General features: G+C 43.7%; 1 protein-coding gene across 2 annotated transcripts in view; it reads left to right on the top strand.

Moving 5' to 3' along the window:
- Ctnnal1 (catenin alpha like 1) overlaps nt 1–19,755 on the top strand; it is a 54,580-nt gene that overhangs the window by 24,288 nt on the left and 10,537 nt on the right. For both annotated transcript variants that reach the window (XM_052176518.1, XM_052176519.1), the window contains 8 exons: nt 2,245–2,334; nt 3,424–3,594; nt 5,900–6,100; nt 7,928–8,014; nt 11,015–11,173; nt 13,230–13,322; nt 14,331–14,481; nt 18,495–18,532. In XM_052176518.1, the coding sequence (XP_052032478.1) occupies nt 2,245–2,334; nt 3,424–3,594; nt 5,900–6,100; nt 7,928–8,014; nt 11,015–11,173; nt 13,230–13,322; nt 14,331–14,481; nt 18,495–18,532 (990 nt within the window). The remainder of the gene's footprint in view (nt 1–2,244; nt 2,335–3,423; nt 3,595–5,899; nt 6,101–7,927; nt 8,015–11,014; nt 11,174–13,229; nt 13,323–14,330; nt 14,482–18,494; nt 18,533–19,755) is intronic.

The raw sequence follows: 19,755 nt of genomic DNA, 5'->3' as shown, positions 1-19,755 counted from the left end.
TCTGAGTTTGAGATCAGCCTGGTCTACAGAGTGAGTTCCAGGACAGCCAGGGCTACACAGAGAAACCCTGTCTCAAAAAACCAAAAAAAAAAAAAAAGAAAAAAAGAAAAAAGAAAAAGAAAAAAAGAAAAGAAAACCTAACCTGAGGTGAAGGGACTTTTTTCTAAGGTCACTTTGCTAATGGACGGAGTTTGGTTAAGTCTATTCCTAAAGCCTGTCAGTCTTCAAATGCAACTTGATGTCTGTTTTTTGGGACCTACTCCCCAGTTCAGACCAACACTTTTAAGTCTGAGGAGGTGGACAACCACAGTATGTCCAGAATAGGTCTTGTCCAGTTGGGTGTTTGCTTATGAATCCATTAGGTCTGACCCGTGGAACTGAGGTGCCTCTGGGAGCTTTCCTGGTTGCAGTTATGGTTGGGAGATGGACAAGGGCCTGGAAAATGGCAGGCTGGGGACTACTGTTTGTCTCTAAGAAAGCTGGATGTAGATGGCTGAGCAGGTAAAGCTGCTTGCCTGATTTTAATCCCCAGGGACCACGTGGTGGAAGGAAATGACTGACTCCTGCAAGCTGTCCTCTGACCCCCACATGGGTGCTATGGCTTGTGTATACCCGTGCATGCCTGTGAGCACATATGGATACATGCAAACAGACATACACACATCCTCACATGTGCACCTGTGCACAAAATCAACAGAGAAATGTAATACACATTTTTAAAAAGCACCTATGTGGCACCTTGTCTGTGCTCTGCTCTGAAGCCGCTGCTCTTTTACACTCTGTTCCATTTCTTTTTCTCTCACCAGCCTCTCTCTTTGCCACCCCCCACTCTTCCCTATAAAGGTTATTAGTATAAAGTATTTTTATGACAGTTTATCATCTACCATTTCCTGGATCACTTGGGCAAGTGTGGCATGACTCAGATTCCAAAGCCCGTGAGACTCTTTTTGGCTCTTTCCTGCTGGCCACGCAACTGGGAAACTTCCACTGTTATTTTGATTTGTAGTTAGAAATCTGGTATGGAGCCAGCATGGTGGCTCACTCCTATAATCCTAGCCCTTGGGATGATGTTTCTTCTTCTTCTACTCTTCCTCCTCCTTCTTTAAATGGAGATTTATTTATTTATTTATTTATTTATTTATTTATTTATTTATAGACAGGGTTTCTCTATGTTTGGCTGTCTTGGAACTTGCTATGTAGACCAGGCTGGCCTTGAACTCACAAAGCTCTACTTGCCTCTGCCTCCCAAGTGGTGGGAAGATGTGGGCCACCGCTGCCCTGCTCAACACTTGAGATTTTTAAGACAGGAACACTGTGAGTTTAAGGTCAACTAAGCAACCTAGTAATTTCCAGGGTAAGCTGTGCTACATTGTAAGGCCCTATCTCAAAGATCAAAAGAGAAAATAACATTGGTCTGGATAATATTGGTAAAGGAATATTTCTACCATGTCCAGTAAGGCTATGGTAGAATCTTTTAAACTTGTGGATTTTGGCTGAAGACAAGCCCTGACTGGCCTGGAACTGACTGTAGACCAGGCTGTCTTCAAATTCATAGAGATCCTTCTGCTTCTTAATCCCAGTGCTGGGATTAAGGCATGCACCACCATACTGGCAGAAGTACCTGTTAAATTTAACCCATCAGGGGTGTTTGGTAACCGCTTTTCTGGGGTCATAGACTTCTTAGTATTTGCATCAAGAGTTCAAGCCCTTTCTTCCTTAATTTGGTCAGAATATGCTAAACATACCATCATCCAACTTCTTTCTTCATACCCAGTAGATTCTCTTTTTTTGTTTGTTTGTTTTTGTTTTTTCGAGACAGGGTTTCTCTGTATAGCCCTGGCTGTCCTAGAACTCACTCTGTATACCAGGCTGGCCTCTGGACTCAGAAATTCGCCTGCCTCTGCCTCCCGAGTGCTGGGCTTAAAGGTGTGCACCACCACTGCCCAGCGACCTGCAGATTCTCATAACTGGATATTGGGGTATAACAGCCCATACTCCAAAACCTCTGCCCCAGGAGCGTCTGGTTTAGAGGGCGTGAGAGGAGAGGTCAGTGACCTCAGAGTGAAAGCGTGGGTGATGTGACTGTTTCACCAAAGCACAGGTGGTCCAGGAAACATTCTCAGCTCCTTTCTGAATGATGTGACTGGCCTTTTGAACATTATTATTGATGAATGAATGGCTTTTTAAAAGATCGAGTTGCTTGTATGATCTTAGACTACCCAGTGATTTTTATTTCATCTCTAGGATTTAAAAGATGAGAAGAAAAAGGCCAGAATGGCTGTGGCGAGGGCCGTGCTTGAAAAGGGCACCATGATGCTCCTCACAGCCTCCAAGGTGAGAAGAACCTTCGGTGTCAGCCACGTCAGTCTGTGGTGAGAAAAAGCTGGGCAAATGCAGCTGATTCGGGAGTTTTGCAGTTCTTTTCATCTGTTCTTTTTCTTATGCTGAGGGCTGGACTCGGTACCTTGTTCTGCTAAGCACGTACTCCACCAGTGAGCCTCACACCAGCCCTCTGTGGTAGTTTTGAAGAGATGAAAATGGTAACTTAGAACCAAGTGGAATCTGTTACTGTGATCACGGATGCTGGCCTTCCTTCCCCAGCTCCCACATCTGAGCCTGCTTTGATTCAGCAGCTAAGCAGCAGAGAGTGGATCTACTGTGAACAGAGCTGCCAGGCACAGGCACTCTCTGCAGGCTTGGCAGGCGCATAATCTAGTAAGAGCTGGGCAAGGCAGGCCTGGTTAAGCAGAAGTGGTGGAGGGTGCGGAATGCAGCCTCCATTGGTCGCTCCCACGAATTCACGGCCTCTCCTTTCCGTTTCTACTTTTATAAAGTGATGGGCCAGGACTGCGTGTTTCCAAGCAGCAATTGGTACATTTCAGGGATGAGCTGGTAAATGGCTCCATCTGTGTTTGTAGAGAATTGCTTTTTCTTCTGCAAGTATTTACTGATGTGCTGGGACTAGTGAAGCCACAAGCAGAGGCAGAATGTTCTGTTCGGATCTAGAACCCGGAGTATGTCTTCATCTATATCACATTTTAAAAGTGAAAGATGGAGCCACTGTCATCTGGCACCTTGTCCAGTTTGCCCCACTCCTTTCTGGTTCGTGCTTGTGTGAGGCAGCGCTGTGTAAGACAGCTTTAATTGTGATAAAGGCGTCGGGTTTTCCATCCCCGTAATTAAGATGAACGCACTGTTGATGTTTGAAGATACAGCTTTGCTCTCTGGTCACTCACTTAACCTTCCTGTCACTTTTTACTCATCCTGCTTCCACACTAGTGAGGAGAGGCGGCTGGGGGAGCCAGGGGCCCAGGAGACTTGGGTAAAGAACCATTTTTATTAGCATGGCATGTTCTTTCTACGATTTTTTAATGTGTTATGGTACAAGTTGTTATTAAAATAAAAACCTCAACTGTTCTGAAGACATGTCTCAGGCACCCCAGCTGTGAGTCAGCCCATAAAAACAAAGAAGGAGTGTTTGACCGGATGAGAGCAGCCCTGGAGAAGGTCATCGAGATCGTGACTGACTGCAGACTCAGCGGAGAGGCCGACGGCTCGTCTGTCAGCATTTATACTGGCATCAAAGAGTTGAAGGTAAGAATAAAGAGTAGGTTTGGCTTGTTTTCCTTTCTCATTTAAGAGAGCATCATTATGTACAGTGTCCATATGTTGTGTGATGATTTAGAGTTGTTCACCCGGGGGCTGGAGAGATGGCTCAGGGGTTGAGAGTGCTGGATGCTTTCAAGGAGTACCAAGGTTAGGTTCCTAGTACCTAGGTCAGTTGGCTCACAACCGCATGTAACCCCAGGGAATCTGACACACTCTTAGTTTCTGGGTACCCATACTCACGTGCAGCTCCCCCCGCCTGCATCTCGTACCATACCCATAATTTTAAACAGAGTAGTACTTCACAGAAAACAGTATATCTCAAGGGGTGGAAGGATGGCTCGGTGGTTGAGAGCAAGGGCTGCTCTTACAGAGCATTTGCTGTACCTCCATGGCAGCTCATGGCTGCCTGTGACTCCAGTTCCAGAGCATCTGGTGCCCAATTCCAGCCTCCACAGACACATGGTACACATATGTACATACAGGCAACTTACTTATACATATTTTTTTAAAAATCAAAAAACAAAAAAAACCCAAACCAAACATATTTCTTTAATGTAATTAATAATGCCACTCTGTGGAAACCTAACGGTGAGCAATACAGGCTCAGGGTTGTGCTGACAGACAACACAGGTCTTTGTTTATAGCAGCAGCCCTGTACCGCTAGCTCTGGGTTTAGACAGACTCCTCCATGTAGAGCCACCTGTGGTTATTATGAGCAGCGGACAGTCTCTGCTGGGATCCCTGCTCTTCCTGTCTGAGAGGCACACACATGGAGGCTGAGCAGTAACACCAGCATTATAGCTAGCTCTACAGTAAATCCCACTAACATTTGGAGTGCTCATTCTGGGCCAGTTCAGTCTGAGTGCTTAAGTGTGGACTCCTCACAAGAACCGTTGCCATTCTCTTCAGGGTGCTGTTAGGGAGACCGAGAGACAGAGATGAGATGGACTTGCTGCCTCAGACCAGAGCTGAGATTTTTTTTTTTTTTAAGATTTATTTATTTATTTTATGTATATGAGCACACCATTGCTCTCTACAGACACACCAGAAGAGAGCATCAGATCCCATTACATTTGTTGTGAGCCACCATGTGGTTGCTGGGAATTGAACTCAGGACCTCTGGAAGAGCAGTTGGTGCTCTTAACTGTTGAGCCATCTCTCCAGCCCCAGACCTGAGATTTGATTACAGGAAGTCTGACTCCTCATCAGGAGGGTCCTATGGCATTATTTAGTATAGTGACCTTATTTTCAGGATGGGAAAACCAGGGCCCTGCAAAGTTACCTGATATGCTAAGGGTTGCACACCCATTAAAAAGTAGGGCTGAGATGGACATCATATTCTTTCTGTCTCACTGCACCTTGACCTTAGATGAAGGCTAAGGTCAGAAGAGGGAGTGAAAGAAAGCTGTAGAGAGAACTGTTCTCTCTGCTGACCATTGCCTGAGGAGGTAATCCCACCATGGGACCTAGCCATGTTGCTTAGGCCGATATCAAACTGCAATTCTCCTGCCTCGGATATCAAACTGTAATTCTCCTGCCTCGGCCTTATGACTGCTGGCATTACAGGCATGGAACACTGTGCCTGCCTTGATACCAGTTTCTTTTTGATGGAGAAAATAATCTGTAGAGAGAAATTTAATACTTTCTTCTGTTCTTCACTTGTTGTGAATAAGTGGATATGTCTATGTAAAGTTTAATAGCCTTAAAAAAGAGCAGTGTAACTTCATTAAGTTGCTATTTAAACACACACACACACACACACACACACACACACACACAGTGTCTAAGGCAAAAATAAAAATCAATAACATAAATGATGTGAATTGTACATGATTAACTTTTAGGTTTCAATTATTTAAAATCTCAATCATCATTGTCTGTTTCTTACTTATTATCCATGTAATTTTTAAAGATTTTATTATATTCAGCACACCTTCCCACTTGAGTGCAAACCTCCCTGGAATTTTGCCTGAGTAATTTTTTATCTGCCGATGCTTTACCTGGAGGCTGGTTTGTTGTTTGTGTTCAATTCTACACACTGGTGCTTTTTACGCCGTAATGTTCTCTGATCTCCTGGGAAGGTGATTATATTAACAGCTCTTGAAACAAGACTTTGCATAGCCATTGATGGCTTCTGAACAAAGTGCCCTCCCAGGTGACTGGAGATTATAGTGACAGTTGGATGCAGGCTGCAATCTTCCTAAGCCTTGCCAGCACAACTCAGGATACTTTTCGAACTTGTAGCCCATTTTCGGGATGCTTACATGGATGTGTGTCCCTTTGCTCTCAGTTGAATATTGAAGCTCTTCGGGAGAATGTTTACTTTGAGTCCAAAGAGAACCTTTCTGCCACATTGGAGGTCGTCTTAGAACGCGTGGAGGACTTCACTGATTCTGCCTACACGAGCCACGAGCACAGGGAACGCATCTTGGAGCTGTCTACCCAGGCGAGGACAGAACTGCAGCAGTTCGTTTCTGTTTGGATGCAAGCCGTAAGAACTGTGCTCATTAAAGTAAATCTTAGGCAGTAGCTTTTCACCTACTGATTGGAGAGATGTGGAAGGACTATGAATTTGGTCAGAGCATGACAAGCACGCCTTATCCCTTTCCGCCTGTAATTCCAGTGGGCAGAACTGTGCTCCCCTCAGCTCACTGCGCATGCTGGGTTCAGGCTGCTCAGTCCCCTCTGGGCCAGGCTGCAGTCTGTGTCTTCACCACCATCTATAGTTTCCCTGTTCTCCCCATTCTTCTGCCAAGCTCACTTCTGGAAATTTCCTTTCCCAAATGCTTCTTTAGTGTGGAGAGCAGAGCAATGAACCTTTTGGAGGTCCTTGAGACATGCGTTTGCTGCTGGTGCCATTCTGCTGTGCACTGTTTAACTCCAAGCACAGCTGATTTACAGACTTGTTTTAGAACGCCCATTGCAGTCTAGATGCAATGAAGATCAGGGTAGACCTGGCTGGTGGATAAAAGTCTAACACCCTCAAACAGACTCCTGATCTACAGCAGCCAGCAGCCACTTAAGAGGCCTGGGTAGCATACTTTCAACAAGGGAGACTGTTCAAGCAGGGTGGGTAAAACTACAGAGGTGTTACACACAGAAAGTTTGTCCCAAGTATTATAGCAGTAGATTTCAGAAAGGGTGTGTGTGTGTGTGTGTGTGTGTGTGTGCAGAGGTCCAAGGCATGTTTTGGCACTTTATATAAAGAGTAGAGAGAAGTCACAGGTTTGGGGGATATTTCCTTGGCATTCTTACACTTCATATTATCTGGGAGCCTTGTCTTAATGGAATGGTATGAGTTGTGAGCACTGCTTTGCTTTGAATTGTGTATGTACCCTGTAGTATGAAAAGGAGGGTGCCTTAGTGATGACTCGTAGGCACAACACAGAATACTAAGTTTCTTGTGATGAAATACTCAGGCTGGAGATGGATTTTGTTACTACCAGCTCCACATCTAACACACTTCACGCATGCCCACTTGGCTCTCTGCGCCTGTGAGCTAGAAGTGCTCTCGATTATTTTCCTACAGTTGCAACTGAATGCCTTTCCCCTGCCAGGTGCCAGAACTCCCTCTGTCCACCCTGACTGTACAGTATAGAACGGTTCGGGAGGAGGTGGAGCAAGGGTACAGAGAACCCGTCTTAAGTTTCCTGATAGAGCCAACGCCGAGGGCACGACAGAGAGTGAAGTTAGAATTGCGAAAGGCCTTGAGAAGGCTCCCAGAAGGCATTGGGATTGATGCTGATCTGCTGGTTGAGAGACTTGAATCCCTACCTGTGGCTTGCATAGTCTCAGCAGGAAAGGTAGACTTCAAACAAAGAAGAACTAAAAACCATAAGTATGTGGTTCTGAGCTGCAGGAAGAGGCCTGATTTAGATGGGTGACCCGGGGGTTCCCTGAGAAAAAAAGGCTTGTGTAGCTCCTTAGAGAGAAATAGAATTAGCATTCAGCTATGCTAAAAACAAAAGGGTAGACATTTAGGCAGAAACAAAGAGATTAATTTTAGATGCAAATTTTTAAAGATAATTTGGTTCTGAAAAATCACTTGTTTATAGTTACTGTGGAAAATAAAATGAAATAACTAAAATTCTATTTTCTACTGTAACCATAAAAAGGTATATTGAAGAAATAGGTCTGGGAGTGTACCTCAGTGGTAGAGCATTGGCTTTGTGAGTACACCACAAAAAGAAAAAAAGAACACTTTTAATACTATCGTCAAGTTGTATTAAAATGCACTATAATTTATAGTGACAATTTGGTTAGGAGTAACAGATGAAAAAGGTAAAGTGACCTACGTGTATACTTCTCAAAATTCCAGCAAAGCAGGAAGACAGAGAGCACGGCCGAGGAGCTGGAACTCGCTGTTCTGAAGTTCAGCCACAGCCTGGATGAGCTGAGGAAAGAGGTAAGGCGTCTGACACGCAGCCTCATGCCGTGGGACACATGCCAAGCGCATGCGCATCAGTGTGTTCCCACACAACGCTTGACTTTCCCTGTGGGCATCAGTGTGAAGTCACCACTCACTCACACTATTCTCAAAGCTCACATAGGAGTGGGCACAGCAGCCTTATTCACAATAGCTGGGAACCCCCTAGATGTCCACCACCAAGGGCCGTCGGTAGGCACGTAAGATAGCTCTCCCAAATACTGCCCAGCAACACAGCAATAGGATGAATCACAGACCGCACCGCACAGAGTGAAGACCCTGAAGAGCGAGCGAACACTTTAATTTAGAAAACGGTTCTAGGTAAGGAAGCACTAAATCTCAACGATGGGATCAGTCAGTGGCTTCATGGGATCAAGAAATTTGAGGGATTTACTGCAAAGTGGCAGAGCTGGCCTTTCTGAATCCATGGAGATGTTTGAAACATTGACTCTAGAGGTAGTTGTATGGCTTATGTGCCTGCAAAACTCATCAAACTGTACCTTTAAAGTGGGAACATTTTGTATATAAATTATGCCTCATTGAAGTTAAAGTTGTTTTTTTGTTTTTTAAATAAAAGTCCTTGAGTTGAGATTTCCTTGTTCTGGAAGGAAAATGTGCTCACCCGTGACAGACTTGAGCACTCGGAGCTGCCAGTCCTGAGGTCACTTCTCCGTCAGGCGTGTTCATACTGCCCCACGGCCCTCTGGTTCCATCGGCACTGACTGGGGACACTGCACATTTGTGTGTAGTATGTACTGTCTCTATCACACAGCTGGGCAGCTACATTCGGCCTCTGTGCCTTCGAAGCCTCACTACTTGCTGTCTGGCCCTGGGTGCAGATGTCCAAGCCCTGGGTTGTTCTCAGTGAAAGCCTGAAGGTCCCTTCCAGAGTTGCTGTCCCATTGTCCATGTGGGGGAGGACTGCCTCCCGCTCCCCGGCACCCTGCCCTGCTAGGACTTTTATGGAGCGCAGGGTCTCTTTCCTTTGCCTTTCTGCGCTGTGGCTGCTGATACTGATTTTTGTCAGGCAGAGGCACAAAGAGGGAAGACAGGAAGTTGGGAAGGGACAGTTTTCTGTGACTTGTGCCCTTTTGTGTCACAGTCTGGAACCAGTTTTTGTTGTTGTTGTTTGTTTTGGGAGATCTAGGACTGGAGCCTTGTGTATACTAGGGAAGTGCTCTACCATTGAGCTATAGCCTAGTGACAGACGCAGTTACACTATGGCTTTGTACTGTAGAGATAGTACACTGACCTTGTCTCTAATGGGTGCTTTTTAGAGGGCTTTTTTCCCCCAGAAGTTCTGTGTCCCTACACATCAATACTGCAACTCCCTTGTCAAACTGTCCCTCCCCAAACCTCCTCTCCAGACCTCTCCCCATCCTTATCTCTGCTTTGTTTATTTCTTTGTGCTTTTGAAGTGGGTCCAAGTCTCTAGAAAGTGAAACTTGGTTCTGGGTATTTGTTTCTACACTGTATGTGGGTGGGTGGTGTGTTTCACATTTTAACCAGAGACTGACCGATCTATTGAGACCTTCTTTAAGCTTCCTGTTAAGTGTAGAAGGATGTGATTTTCCCTGACAGTTTGATTTCCTCATATTAAGATTTAATTAAATGTTGAAATGCTGAGCTGTGAGAACTGCATGAGACCCTTGGCGGCAGGCGGGTGACTTCCCTCCAGGCTTCATTTCCTTACCACATCAGCCTTAGTCTTTTAATCTAAGGATGTGAAAAGCTGCCCTTGGAAATGGCTGGCAGGAACCAGGTATTTGTTCTGGCTTCTTCCCCTTTTGTTGCTAATGAGTTGTCCTCATGACCTTCCTAAGAGCTAGAAGACCTTGACACTCAGCCACTGTGGACAAGTTGCACAAAGACATGGTGTTAGATATTCTCTAAGGCCCTGCTGTTTGAATTGGTTCCTTTAAAATCCTTCTGTGACACACAGCAAAGTAGCTTAGTGCCTTTTGGCTGTGATTATTCTGACTTGGTTGATAAGTGCAGACAGTTCCGCTGTTTATTTTATACAAAGTTCTACATCCATTTACTTCCATGAGACAAGGCACCTATTCATTCTACCAGGCTTAACTCATAGTCAGGTTTTTCTTAAAGTGATGCTTTTATTAAAACTTACCTTTTATTTGGACAAATCCCAAACCACCTGCTGTGTAATACACACACACACACACACACACACACACACACACCAGAACCCAGGGTGCTTGGAGAATAGAGCTCTGGAGCACACACCCAGAGTGTTCCCTGCTGACGGCCAGTACTGGCTCCGGCTTGTCCAGGTGCCATAGCTGTCCTGTTATGACATAGGTCTTTAATAAGATTTTACCCAGTATTCATTGGCTCTCACGGCGATGCTTTTTCAGAAATGAGTTAAAATTATATTTTTAAATGCTGTAAATTAGACCAAGACCTTTGTACACACTGGGAAGCTGTTCACCCCAACTGTCACCTTTTGGTTTTGTTTCCTTTATGTATTCATTACTGGCAGTTAAATTCAGGCCTTGCTTGAGCTGTCTTACTGCCCCCTAGGGCCTGCTTGATGATATAGGCCTCTATTAGATATTCCTTATAGTCATCTGAACACTGAAGTTTTTTTTAACATTGAAATTTTTAAAATGTTTATCTCTGGCTGTTTTGCCTTCATGCATATATCTAGACACCAAGTGTCTGCTTCGTGCTCGAAGAGGCCAGAGGAAGGCGTCAGATCCCCTGGGCTGGGTTCACAGGTGGTTGTGTGCTGCCATGTGGCTGCCGGGAGTCAAACTTCTAGAAGAGCAGACAGCCCTTTTCATAGCTGAGCCATCTCTCCAGACCTTGAGTAGTCAACTCTTAATTCTGTTCCACTTCTCACCATCTTGCGGGGCTCTTCTGTAGTTCTTCTGTAGTTTTTGAGGCTCTTCTCAGGTGCTGGGTCATGAACGTTTCTGTCTCCTTCCCTGCTCTGATGCCTTTCACTGTCTTCTTCAGCTCCATTGTACAGCCATGCAGCTGGCAGGCGACCTGTTAAAATTCCATGCTGATCATGTGGTTTTAAAAGCATTAAAAGTTACTGGAGTAGAAGGAAATTTGGAAGCGTTGGCTGAGTATGCCTGTAAACTCTCTGAGCAGAAAGAACAGCTTGTTGAGGTGAGTAATAGATTTACTTATTAAATAAATTGCGGTTCAAAATATGATAACAAAATTATGAACACATATTTTTGACTAATCCACCTATCTGAGCATTACCCTCTCTTCTATTTGGAATCTGTAAGGCATAACTTACATATGATATAACATATCTTCCCTGCTCTGACAATAGTTTAGCCTCTAAAACAAAATAATAAAATCTACTAAACCCATAAAATACATTTTAAGTATTCTTTTCTCTGTCTTCTCAGACTAGACTCTGGGGTGCAGTGGACTAAGGCTAAAGCTAGGATGCTGTGACAAGTGCTTAGCAGGAGAGCTGGGCTCAGCGTTGTGTAGACAGCTGTGGGGAGCCCGTGATAACAGAGCCAGGGCAAGTTACCAGGGAAGGCAGGACCTGGAAGTCTGCGGAAGGCACATTGATGGCCCAGGGTGACCCAGGAAACATGCAAGAAAAGAACTTTCCTTTCCTTTTCTCTGTCCAAACACTGCTATGGCAAACCTAAGTTAGCCACAGAAAGCTGAGTGGGGAAGGGAGGGAGGAGGACAGTGGGGAGACACATTGTCCCTTCCTGAGCCTCTCCCACGCCACCCCAGCCCTGGAATCACCTAGCACTCGCTGTATAATTCCAGCTGATCTTAACTCATTGAAAATGCTACCACATATCTGCTAGTTAAGAAAAGAAGAGGAGGAGGAGGAGGAGGAAGAGGAGGAGGAGGAAGAAGAAGAGGAGAAGGAGGAGGAGGAAGAAGAAGAAGAAGAAGAGGAAGAGGAAAAGAGGAAGAAGAAGAGGAAGAAGAAGAAGAAGAGGAAGAAGAAGAAGAAGAAGAAAGAAAACAGAAAACTTCTTAATTAGTCTTGGCTACTGTGTCTCAGTTAGGGTTTCTATTGCTGTGTAGAGACACTATGACCATGACAACTCTTTTTTTTTTAAAGTTTTATTTATTTATTATATGTAAGTACATTGTAGCTGTCTTCAGACACCCCAGAAGAGGGCATCAAATCTCATTATGGATGGTTGTGAGCAACCATGTGGTTGCTGGGATTTGAACACAGGACTTTCGGAAGAGCCGTCAGTGCTCTTACCACTGAGCCATCTCTCCAGCCCGACCAAGGCAACTCTTATAAGGACAAATCTAACTGGGGCTGGCTTACAGTTTCAGAGGTTCAGGCCATTATCATCATGGTGGGAAGCATGGTGCGATCCAGGCAGGCATGGAGCTGGAGAAGGAGCTGAGAGTTCTACATCTTGATCCACAGGCAGCAGGCAGAGACAGTGAAACACAGGAGGCCTGGCCGTGAACTTCTGAGACTTCAAAGCCAGCCTCCAGAGACACACTTCCTCCGACAATGCCACACTACTCCAACAAGATCACGCCTTCCAATAGTGCCCGTCTCTCTGAGCCTATGGGGCCATTTCATTCCAACTACCACAGTGTATACAAATACAGTCTTCATTTTATTATATACCCTGCTCAACAATCCTAAAGGTCATCTACTATTGAGCCTGGCTTCCTCTCCTTTCCTTGTCTACACAGCAGCCTGGAAACCTCTAGGGAATGTTCTCAAAGTGGCTATTTATTTCCTTTATTTAATAGATTTGCTTCTGCTTTTTGTCAAAATCAGTTATGGCTGTGGAGAAACTAATTTTAGGAAACAAAATCAAAACGTTTCCTTTTAAAGATGATGTTTACTCATTTTCTCTAAAGGAGGCTTTCTGCTTTTTTATAACCAGCCTACCTAATCCATGCTGAGGGAAAGTCTCAGCCCTGGGAGAACCGTAGCAGTGTGTGATGCTAGGTAGTATAGCAGGACTCTGGGGGCAGATGCAGCAGTGCACGCGCTAAGCTAGACTTTTCAAAGGTTCCCTGGGTTCTCACATCTCATGACTCTTGCCTCAGTCTGATAGGGAGTGGAGATAGTACGCTCTGCCTATGTTGGCTCCAGCTTTGGGCCTTCAGTCATGAACAGGTTCATTCTTGGGTTTGTAAACATAAGAATCCTATGGGAAGAATGAGGGTGTGGAAGGTAACCTGTAGACATGTTTTCTTGCAGACATGCCGGTTGTTGCGGCATGTATCTGGCACAGAACCCCTTGAGATAACGTGCATACATGCAGAAGAAACGTTTCAGGTGACTGGCCAACAGGTATGGAAATGGCACGTTATTCTTTCTGTATTGTGTGTTATTGGGCTGTGTAGCCGACTATGAGGAAATGAGCAGAAAGGCTTGCATCAGGGAGGCCAGATCTGCTGAGGGGAGGAAGGCGGACTCTGGCCTTGGCTGGTAATGTGTACTGGAACGTGGCTGGCATTCCACAGGATTATCTGGTTTTTCTGCCAAACTGAAATTGGCACATTTCACTGAAACACTAAATTATATTTATTTTAAATGAAGCTGTTTCTAATGCAGGTCACTTTAATACACTTGCAAAGAAAGATATCAATAATGTAACAAGCCACAAAATATAGTTCAGTTTAATAATTCCTAAGGACATTGATTTAAAAAAACAAAGCAGGGCCAGCTACATGGCTCAGTGCATAAAGGTGACTGCTGAGTAGCCAGTGACATCAGAGAACCAACCCGCAGGGTGCCCCCCAACCAAACCTCCACATACACACCAACCTGCCTGTGTGTGTGTATGTGTGCGCGCGTGCGCGCACACACACACACACACACACACACACACACACCCCACATGCACGCACACATAGCATTAGTAAATAAAAACATACAAACGAGTTGGGCAGTGGTGGCGCATGCCTTTAATCCCAGCACTCTGGGAGGCAGAGGCAGGCAGATTTCTGAGTTTGAGGCCAGCCTGTCTACAGAGAGTTCCAGGACAGCCAGGGCTACACAGAGAAACCCTGTCTCTCGAAAAACAAAAAATAAATAAACAAATAAATAAAAAGGAAATAAGAAAGAATACCCATACCAACAAAAACAATGTTTCTGGCCGTGCTAGTATTTTGAATAAGATTCTATTAGATGCAGAATAACTATCTCAAGTTAGGCAGGTAACACATTATGCTATTAAAATACTGACTGATAACCAGAAATGGCAAGGCAAACTTTCACCAGTAAGGACTAATGTCCAGGATGGTTCCTGGGGCTGAGACTTTAAAGGTCACACGCATGCTTCTGGTGCCTGTTTAGATCATTTCTGCTGCTGAAACATTGACGTTGCATCCGTCTAGCAAAATTGCTAAGGAAAACCTGGATGTGTTTTGTGAAGCTTGGGAATCTCAGATTAGTGACATGGCAACGCTGCTAAGAGAAATCAGTGATGTGTTTGAAGGAAGACGAGGTGAGAAACTGCCCATTTATTGAAGCATATTACCACAGCTTTTAGTTATGTGTATTTATGGATATATATTAATATAACTATATTAGTGCTTTGCTTTGTTTTCTTTTTTTTTTAATAATCTTTTTTTTGGGGGGGCGGGGGTTTGGTTTTTTCAAGACAGGGTTTCTTTGTATAGCCCTGGCTGTCCTGGAACTCACTCTGTAGACCAGGCTGGCCTTGAACTCAGAAATCCACCTGCCTCTGCCTCCCAGAGTGCTGGGATTACAGGCATGCACCCCGCATTGTTTTGTTTTCAATGTCAAGACTTGGATACAAAATTAACTTATTATAGCCCAGATGGGTTCTTTTTGTAACAGAATGTCTCCCATAGAAACAATGACAAAATTATTGTTTTATTCTTGACTTGTGGATATCTAAATTGGCGTTTCCTACTGAAATCAAGCCAGTTTTTCTTTCTTTTGCATTTTTTAAAATTTTAGTACAAAAGCTCTTGTACAATACAGAAAGTCTCTGATTAGTTTTATTTAATTCATAATGTAATGAATGTAATTATTTGACTTTTGAAATGCCTTCCTTCTGCTTGGGTGGAATCTCTTTCCTTGATGACTACGTAAACTTGAGATATTGCCTGTGGTGGGTAAGTTCACTGGCCTTTGTACACCATGTGAAGCCGCCCTTGCGGAGTCTGGGAGGCATGGTGGTTACTCTGTCAGTGTCAACTGGCAGTTTCCTTTACTGCCTAGCATCGTATGTCTTATGCTTTATATGTCTGTCTCTAGGTATAGAGTTTTCCTTTGGATGGCTTCCATTAGTGTTAAGGTGTTAAAAATAAAATGTTCTTTAATGTCATAACATTCAGTTATTTTATTAGAGGTGAGAATTTAAATATTTAATGTTAAAAATAGGATAAATGTTGACTTAAAAATTAGGAATTCTATATTCCTTCCTTTCTTCCATGTCCCTTAGCCAGCAAGTGACTGTCATCTTTCATCTGAATGTAGATGAGTCTCGATTCCTGTCCTGCGGTGGAGCCCTTGACTGAGGGCCTCAGCTGCCTTTCTTTTTTGTTTTTTGTTTGTTTGTTTGGTTGGTTTTTCGAGACAGGGTTTCTCTGTATAGCCCTGGCTGTCCTGGAACTCACTCTGTAGACCAGGCTGGCCCTGAACTCAGAAATCCGCCTGCCTCGGCCTCCCAAGTGCTGGGACTAAAGGCGTGCGCCATCACTGCCCAGCTGACCTGCCTTTCTTTAAGTCTAGGGTCCTCACAGCTCTAGGCCATCGTGTTTGACTAATGCTGAGATCTATCTTTTCTCTTTTTTATTTGCCTAAAAAAGAAGTTAAAATAACTCTTTTCCCTCTTGTGCTAGGCCAAACGTCCAGTGGAAATTAGAATGTTAAAAGGACTCAAAGGACACACAGACCTCCATGTACATAGAATGACAACTGTGTCATTCAGAGGCACAGAACTATAACAGTGCAGCCATACAGACAGCAGTTGCTGTCTATTGGCAATTTACCGTGCTGGTCCTTTTGGTAAATGCCAGATGTGCCTTTTATCACATTTATGATATCCTTGGAGTTTATTAATGGTGAAGTAGAAGTTTAAAAAGTTAGTATGTCAGTGCTGCAGTGAGGGCGGAGCTGAGAGCCGAGAGCTGAATCTGAGAGGACATTTTCTCAGCCTCTCACACTTACAGTCAGGCATTTAAACTCTACCCTGGCTCTAATGGATCCTAAAGGGGATGAGCAAGCTCTGGCAAAAGCCCACAAGTCTGCTCCAACCTCTCTTTCCAAACCCATTTCAGAAGCTTGCTGAGATCTCCAGCCTAGGCAGAAGCCTGGATCCTTGGTTTAGTTTTCTACTTAGTAGCAGAGGGTAGGCTGTCTTCCTGGAAGAGATAATTGAATATACCTATCTGTTAGAACAGAGTCCTGCACATAGTGCCCGGCCCTTTGAGTTGCCTTTTCTTTGGACATCATGCTTGCAGTGTGTTTTAGGTTTGCTTTTGTGTTTGTTTGTTGTACCATTATGTGACCTTGGGTTAGTCCTTTCACTTCGTTCCCAAAATGTCATCATTCTGTGGGCTGGGCTGTAGCTTATTTAGTAGACGGATTGCCTAGGGCCATCCCCGAGCTTTGCTTAATGGGTTTGTGACAGTGCCTGATTGTAAATCCAATGCTCCGGAGATGGAGGCAGGAGGATCAGTGCTCAGGGTCATCCTGGGCTACACGGTGAGATGGAGGTCAGCTGAGCTACATGAGGCTTTCTCTTAAAAAATCATGTTATTACATCAACCTAAAATCAATATTGTACTGTAGCTGAGTATACCTCACTTTCCTTGGAAAGAAGGCGTCTGTCAGCCCAACTTGGGTGCTGCCATGCCCTCCAAGCCTGATGGCCAAGCAGAAGGATTCCTACAAGTTCCCACTGGGTCCCACAAGTTGTCCCCTAACCTGAGTGTATATATTCATTGCATGTCACTCACATGTAGATAAATGCCTTGAGAAGAAAAGAAAGAAAGAAAGAAAGAAAGAAAGAAAGAAAGAAAGAAAGAAAGAAAGAAAGAAAGAAAGAAAATAAAGAGGAAATAGAAACAGTTATTGCTGGGCTGTAGTTTAGTTTTATGGTTTATGCTTTGTTACCAAAGGCCCTGGGTTTATTCCCCAATACACCAGGAAGAACAGCAAACCAAAAACAATGAAAAACCTCAGTGATTGCTTTTCAAATTTTCTTTAAAAATTTATACTCATTTATTTTATTTTCTTACAACTACAATACTTATTAAATACTGATAGTCACTGAATGTCCTAGGGTTTCTATTGCTGTGCTAAATACTGTGATCAAAAGTAACTTGAATCAGATTGACCAAAAAAAAAAAAAAAAAAAAAAAAAAACTAACCAGGACACTCAAAGAATTGGCTTTTGTTTTTTCACCACTAAAATGTTAATGCTAAGCTGGCATGGGAATCATGGAGTTTGAGGCCAGCCTGGTCTACAAAACAAGTCTCAGGACTGCCAAGGCTGTTATACAAAGAAACCCTGTTTTGAGAAACCTCTGACAGGGCTGGAGAGATGGCTCAATGGTTAAGAGCACCAGCTGCTCTTCCAGAGGTCCTGAGTTCAATTCCTAGCAACCACATGGTGGCTTATAGCCATCTATGAGATCTGGTGCTCTCTTCTGGTATATAGGAATACATGTAAGCAAACACTGTAACATAGTAAATAAATACATCCTTAAAAAAGAATAAATAGCCTATGATCATGATGGTAATAATAATAATAATCTGTTAATGCTAAATTTATTTGGAAAGTAGCAACATGGGTGAAAGCGGCTTCTAATTTTGATTCTTTATACTATTTGTTTTGTTTTTAAAATTTATTTCACAAATCTTATCCTAAATTCACAGACTAGCTTTATAAAACAAAATCATCATCTATTGTAAGCTGATCTGTAAGCCAGAAAGATGACAGATAGAGGAGGGGTGCCTGCCTTCCCTGTAATCAACTTCATGTTACCTGTCTACTCACAGCCCCCAACCTGTGTGCTTTACTTCCTTCTCCTGTCTTGTCCACTGGGACGCCCTCTCCCCTAGTAAGAGGACTGTATGATAGTTGGAGATGATGGGGTTTGGCATATGGAGGAAGGGAAGAACTGATGCTGGTCCTGATGCAAGGATTCTGGTTTGGGGAGTGGCAGGCTGCTGTAAGGACCACTGTGATTGATGCTGCCTGGAAATGGAAGTCAATCCCAACGACATAGTCCCTTTACTTAGAGGTGAGTTCTGGCATTGTAGGTTGATGCCTTAGAGATCTAAGGTTGAACCTTAGAGATGCAGGTGTTGATGGTGTTCATGTCTGCAAATCAAGTTACGCTGTAATATCCGAGTCACGTATAATCAACAGTCTATATTATCATAACTAATGTAACCTTCTTGTTTGCTATTGTAAAAGTTAAATGTGAGTAATAAAACTGTATCAGTAGAAAGGTTTTAAGTGATGTATGTTATTTGTAGGAGAGAAGTATGACCATCTTTCACTGCCAAAGCCTATGGTAAGTACAGGAGCTCTGCATGCTTCAAATGCCTGTCTTTAGAATTTAAAATATGCTCTCTTTATCTGTTGTCACTACCCTCCCTCAGCAACAGGGAAACCTTAGGACAGTCCATGTCCATTCTTCAGAGTTACTCCTCCGGGCAGCAGCCTACACGTGACGTGAACTCTTAATATTTATGTCCAGTATTGGGGGTTCAGAGAATAATGGAATCTGTGACGTGGCAAGTGGCTTTCTTTTCCATATTTCTGGTTTAATTCATCAAGTAGTGTTGGAATTATTTCCTGTATATTAACACATGTATTGCCAGTCTTGGTAGCCCACACCTCTAATTCTAGAATTTGGGAGCAGAGGCAGGCAGGTCACTATGAATTAGAGGACAGCTGTTCAGGCTAGATAGTGAGACCCTGACTCAAACAAACAAACAAAATGTAACCTTTACCTAGGCAAAAAACATTCTCATGAGGAAGAAGATAGAGTAATAAATTAGCTGGAGAGGGGTACGAAGGTCCCTTTTAGGAAGTTTTTCTCTTTTGACTGATAGCCTCTAGCCATCATCTCAGCGATTCATTTGTAGATAACATTATGACATTTATAATTACGGATATGATTCAGGCTCAGTTATTATGAGGACTATTGTCTTAAAGCAATCAAGGAGCCCCGAGACACAGGCGTGAGAAGTTGGTGTGGGGGGAACAACAAACAAATAAAACCTGGCTGTAGAAGTGGCTTCTCAGAAGAAATCTTGGTGGCCAATGAGAGAGGGAAAAACCCAAGACTACACCCAGCAGGAAGTTATAACCATTTCCCCAGTCACAAGGGGGGAGCACTTTGGTGTGTGATTACACAGCAAGTGGGAACAGACAGAGGCATTGGGTCATCAGTGCCCCTGGGCCCTTCCTGTTTGCTGGGTGTTGTGTTGGGTGCTGGATGACAAAGGTGCTGAATGATGAACAAGTTGAAAAGTAGCTTATGTGCTGCGGATTTCTGTTGCCTGGAACTGTCCAGTCAAATTTGATAATAATAATTAAGATAAAAAAGTGATTCATTGCCTCAACGAAAAAGACATATGTAATTAAAAATTTAGGTAGCTGTGCCAAGAAAAAGAACTTTGCAAAGTTCATTTTGTATTATATTTTATTGCCAGCATGCTCCACGCATCACTTTACCAATCCACACACCATTTTATTAATCCACGCACCACTTTACTAATCGGCATGGGA

The sequence above is a fragment of the Apodemus sylvaticus genome, chromosome 3, assembly GCF_947179515.1.
Source record: "Apodemus sylvaticus chromosome 3, mApoSyl1.1, whole genome shotgun sequence".
Lineage (NCBI taxonomy): Eukaryota > Metazoa > Chordata > Mammalia > Rodentia > Muridae > Apodemus > Apodemus sylvaticus.
The sequence above is the reverse complement of the archived record's forward strand: the minus strand, read 5'-3'. Positions and strand labels throughout refer to the sequence as shown.